The 5,163-nt window shown below is 46.4% G+C and overlaps 1 protein-coding gene across 10 annotated transcripts in view; it reads left to right on the plus strand.

The window, feature by feature from the left end:
- Positions 1-5,163, plus strand: part of PTDSS1 (phosphatidylserine synthase 1) — a 59,870-nt gene that overhangs the window by 36,653 nt on the left and 18,054 nt on the right. For 8 of the 10 annotated variants that reach the window (XM_014550222.1, XM_005879249.2, XM_014550225.1 and 5 more), the window contains one exon: positions 2,969-3,191. In XM_014550222.1, the coding sequence (XP_014405708.1) occupies positions 2,969-3,176 (208 nt within the window). In that variant the 3' untranslated portion in view covers positions 3,177-3,191. Of the gene's footprint in view, positions 1-2,968; positions 3,192-5,163 lie in introns of those variants that run through there. The other 2 variants (XM_005879248.2, XM_014550227.1) reach the window with 1 other exon arrangement.

Consider the following 5,163-nt stretch of genomic DNA (forward strand, 5'->3'; position numbering starts at 1 on the left):
AAACAGAGGGGCCAGAGGGTGCGCTGTCCCAGCTGACAGGCCCAATACAGGCTCCCACCCGGCCCAGGCCCCAAAGTAGCAGCCATTTGAGTCTTGTACAAAAGTAATGTTAACCTTCCGAAAGGATGTTCTTTATTGGAGTCCCCCTGGGGCAGTGCTGGTGATTGGAGAGGCCTCGTGATTGTTGGGGTAGCGCCTCTCACATCTCCACAGCTCCAACCGCCCTCTCCCACTCCTGCCCCCTCAGCAGCGCTCAGTTCAGCCACCAGGTGGGTCATATTAAAATGTAAATTGAATCATGGTAAGTCCTAGGGAGGCCCTACAGACCATGTTACTCTAAGACTCAACACTGCCCCTTCCCCTCACTCTAGGCCGCCCCACTGCCCCCCTTCCCAGCCAGTCTTTGCTCAGCGGTCACCCCACTGAGAAGGCCACATGCATGGACAGCGGCTTAGCTAAGAGTCCTTAGCGTAGGAGCAAAGCACATCCTAAAGTTGGTGACTGAGAAGTTCAGGTCTTCAGAACAAACTTGAGATCCTTATGAAGTCAGCTGTGAGGTCAGACCTGCATCTTAAAGCTAAATAGGAAGAAAAATGTTAGCATAAGGGGACAGAGTACTTTGTGAAACTTGTTTCAGTGTGTGTGTTTGTGTGGACTGGGCCACAATAAAAAGTGTGTTTCTGCCGTGGGTCTCAGATCATAGAAGTTTGAGAAACAGATCTGGTCTGCTGGTCACGGTGCTTTTGAAAGGTGACTCATGAGTAAATACCCAGAAATCCCGCACAATAAGCTCAGGGCCTTCTGCCGGACCTAACGGCAGACGGGCACACCTCTTTCCTGGGCTCAACATTTCCCTTGTAGTTCAAGTCCCCGCTAAAGGTTAACTGTTCTTTGTATGTTCACTCACAGGCTCCCTTCCCCACACTGCAGCCTGGAAGTAAGCAAAGCTTTGCTGCCCTCTAGTGTCAGCTCACGCTCTAAGCCTCAGGACCACGGGAGCTCAGACCTACCCCTGAAGCCTCCTGGGTCCCTCAGCTAAAACGGTGCTTTGTTGGGGTTGGGGTAGTCTCCACAGACTCAGGCCAACCACTCCCAAACCTCGTTTGGTGAGGATGAGGGGAAAAGACAGCCCCAAACTCTACGGATACATTCCGGAGATTTCCTGTTTTGCTGAGGTGTCTCTGGCTCCAGGCTCCCGCTGTTTGGAGCGCCCGCACATTTGATTTCAGTGACCCCCCTGTCAGCCGGTGGTAGGGAGACCCAGGGCCTCTGGGCCCTTTCCCTTTGAGGGTGTCTGTGCAGCTGCCCAGGCCCCGTCTGCAGATCCCCCCTCGAGGGGAGCACTAACCCGGATGTGTCTGAAACCAGTATGTGTTGAGCAGTCTTTGGGGTCACAGGCAGCTGTGTCACCCTCACCTCATCCGTTCTTACCTTGAGCTCTGAACCTTAATACATGTTTGATCTTTATATTTGTAAGTGAAGATTAGAACATAAGAGTGGCTTTTTTTCTTTGATGTTTTCATTAAAAGAATAAAACATGAAGTGTTTTTTTAAACATTTTTGTATTTAGCAAAATTGCTTACAGATCAAGAGAGGATAAAAAGTTTATATTGTCAGCAAGCATAGGGGATAGTGAATCTGGAAATTCTTAGAAGGCTGGAGGGACTGTGATTGCAGCCTTCAAGTTATTGGAAGACTCACTTGCCGGCTCAGACTCAGCCTGTGCGCCGCGGGGAGCAGAGTTAGGACCCACGGGTAGAAGTAGGCAGATACCAGCCTGAGACAAGGGAAGGCTTCCCTGCATCCAGAGACTGGGCGGCAGTGTGGGCCTCCTGCAAAGGTAGGGGGTTCCCTGTCCTTTGAGGTTCCAGCAGGTGGTGGCTGTCCACCCTGGGGTACCAGGCCCCAAGCTGGATGAGACCAGGTGCCTCCAGCTCTGGAAATGGATGAGCTGAGATTTTAGTCTTAGAGTGAAGGAAGAAGTAAAATGTATTTTATTGTGTCTGGGGAGGGGCGGAGGGATGAATAGGCAGAGTGCAGAGGATGTTTAGGGCCGGGAAACTACGCTGCATGATTCTGTAGTGGTGGATATGTCGTTGCACATTTGTCCAGACCCCAAGAAGGTACAACATCAGGAGTGAGCCCTAATGTCAGCTGTGGACATGAGATAATATTGACGTGTCAGTGTAGGTTCGTCAGTTGTAACCCGTGTACCACTTTGGGGCAGGCTGTTGACAGTGGGGTGGGGCGCTATGCGTGTGTGGGGGGGGGAGCAGGTGGTGTAAGAGAAATCTCTACCTTCTCAATTTTCCTGTGAACCCAAAACCACTCTAAAAAATAAAGTCTTTACAAAAAGAAAAATGGAATAATAGTAAAATAAACTTTTTATTAAATATATATGTGTATGCGTATATATAATTGTATATATATATTACACACACACACACACACACGAACACACAATTGACCCTTGAGCAACATGGGGATCAGGGACATCAACCCCTGAAGTTGACAATTTGCATATAACTCTTAACTCCCCCCAAACTTAACTACTAGTCGCCTGCTGTTGAACAGAAGGCTTTCTGATGACATAAATAGTTAACATATATCTGTATGTTATATGTATTGTATATGCATTCTTACACTAAAGTAAGCTAGAGAAAAGGAAGTGTTATTAAGAAAGTCATAAGGAAAACACATTTACAGTATTTATAGAAAAAAGTCCACATATAAGTGGACACACACAGTTTAAACCCGTATTGTTCAGGGGCCAAATGTATTTTATGTTTGAAGGACGTGCAGTGGGGTAGAACGGTGTCATTTTGTGGGGGACCTGCTACCACTGTTTGGGGCGGAAATCTATGACCAAATTCTGTGAACTTTTTAATGGAATAATGCATATTTCTGGGAAGGTATATGCGCTGGTAATGTGAAATCGTATTTAACCTCTTGTTCTTTGTTTAACTAGGGTCATTGCTTTCCTGGAAGCTATTGTTTGCATAAAATTTGGACAAGATCTCTTCTCTAAGACACAGATACTCTATGTTGTCCTTTGGCTTCTTTGCGTGGTAAGTCATTACTTTTTTTACCCAAAGGGTTCGCTAAACTCCCCATGGTGTCTCTTCGGGGGGAAAAAACACCTCTCTTGTGTACCAAGGTTTCTTAGAAATTCATAGACAGGATATTCTATTTGTAATAACCTAGGAATGGTCACCAGTCCGAAGTTCAAGAATAAGCACACAGAACCACATGGCATGCAGAAGGGTCCCCTTCAGGGGTCCTGGTCAGAAGCCTACTTCTCTGCAGGTGCCTCATACATGCATTCATTTTACTTATAATGGGCATCGTCTACACACGCTGAGCATCCCAGGCTGCCACAAGCGACAAGGGCAGTTACAGTGCCCATAGCATACACATCCATGCAACCATTTATGTACCAGATGTAGTTCACAGACCATGGGAGATGGTTTGAAGGTAATCTGACAGTGCAGTTTCTGCCCCACAGGCCGGCTCTCTAGGCCATGCCTGGGTGGGGTGAGCGCCCTCTCTTGACGGGCAGCGCGCTGGGCCTGCAGCTCCATCGTCCTCGGACTCTTCCCTCGCCTCTAATGGGAGGTGAGAGCTTACCTCACTTACACATTGTAACTGTCCTTCTTAACTTAGGTGTTTTATTATTTTGGAGAAAAGTCTCATTTTACATTTAAGTATAGGATTCTTTATTTATTTGGTCTAGAAGATTAATTTGCACTTTCTTTATAATCATTGAAAATTTCTAATATATTTGGAAGTAGAGTAGATGACCCCTCATGTACCCATTATTTATTCAGTTCCAACAGTTATCAGCTCACAGCCAGTTTGTGTCCTTCTATTTCCTACTCATGTCCACCCCAAATTATTTTGAAGCAGATCCACCTATAATATTTTGGGGTGTATCTCTAAAAGAAGAAAAAATTGCTTTTTTTTGTTTAATGCAACCACCATATTATTATCACATTTGAAAAAGCATTAACAATAATTCCTTAACGTAATCAAATATCTAATCAAAGTTCGGATTACTAACATGTTCTTAAATTTTGTATCAGGACCCGCCCTTTACAGTTGTTGGCCTGCCTCTTAAGCCTCCTTTAATTTATAATCCCTTCTATCTCTGGCTCTCTCACCTTTGCAGTTTACTTGTTGAAGAAACCAGTTCTTTTGTCCTGTAGGTTTTCCCAGGATTTTCCTGATTTCATCCTGTATGTAATTGAACAGATTTCTTTGTCCTCTATATTTTCTGTAAATTGGTAGCTGAATCTAGAGGTTTAATCAGATTCAGGTTTTTTTTGTGTGTTTTTTTTTGTTGTTGTTTTTTTTGCAAGACTAAACTTTGTATTTTTATGTGTTTTTTGTTGCCTTTCACGGTTTCTATTTTTAGGGTTACTTGTGAGAAATTCTAACTGTGCCAGGGTACCTGCAGCCGGTTCTGTCCTGTTTTAACTTGAACAACAATGGTTTCCTTTGTACTGAAACTCCAGAGTTCGCACTCTGTCCCATTGAGTCTCCGTGCAGGGATTGGTTAGGAGAGTGTGCAGATGTGCGTGGAGATTGTAACAAGTGCTGTGACCTCAGGTGTGTGGACTGCGGTGTGACTGACTGCCCTCACCTGGTGCCAGAGGGGACACAGAGAAGTGGAGGCCGGGGCACTCCTGGGACGTGGGCAGGATGTGGTCCAGCCAACCGGGCACAGTTCCCCCACCTCCTCGGCCCCCAGTGCATCAGTGGCCTCAGGACCATGCCCAGGAAGCCCGCTCTGGTCACCCCACCTCAGGGACCCCATCCGTCTCTCTAAGTTGTAGAGACTTGCTCTCTGTTTTACTTATCTGACACTTCACATAGGCCTCCTTATGTTGGTGATTTGGGATTTGCATTGGTGTCTGTGATTGTGACCTTATTAAGGACATGAAGCACTTCTGGTCCTCCCGTCGATCTCTCCCTCACTTAGCAGGGTCCCAGCGTGTTCGTTATTCCTTCATACCTCGAGTGCTCGTCAACGCTGCACCTGGTGCGGGACGCCCACAGGTAGATGATGGGGTGAGACATTACACCGTTCTCAGCCCTTCTCGTGAACTGCACAGCTCTTCACGTTGAGGGGAGGCACTCTGTTGGCCCTCTTTTGTTGATGAA

The sequence above is a fragment of the Myotis brandtii genome, unplaced genomic scaffold (genome assembly GCF_000412655.1).
Source record: "Myotis brandtii unplaced genomic scaffold, ASM41265v1 scaffold59, whole genome shotgun sequence".
Classification (NCBI taxonomy): Eukaryota; Metazoa; Chordata; class Mammalia; order Chiroptera; family Vespertilionidae; genus Myotis; species Myotis brandtii.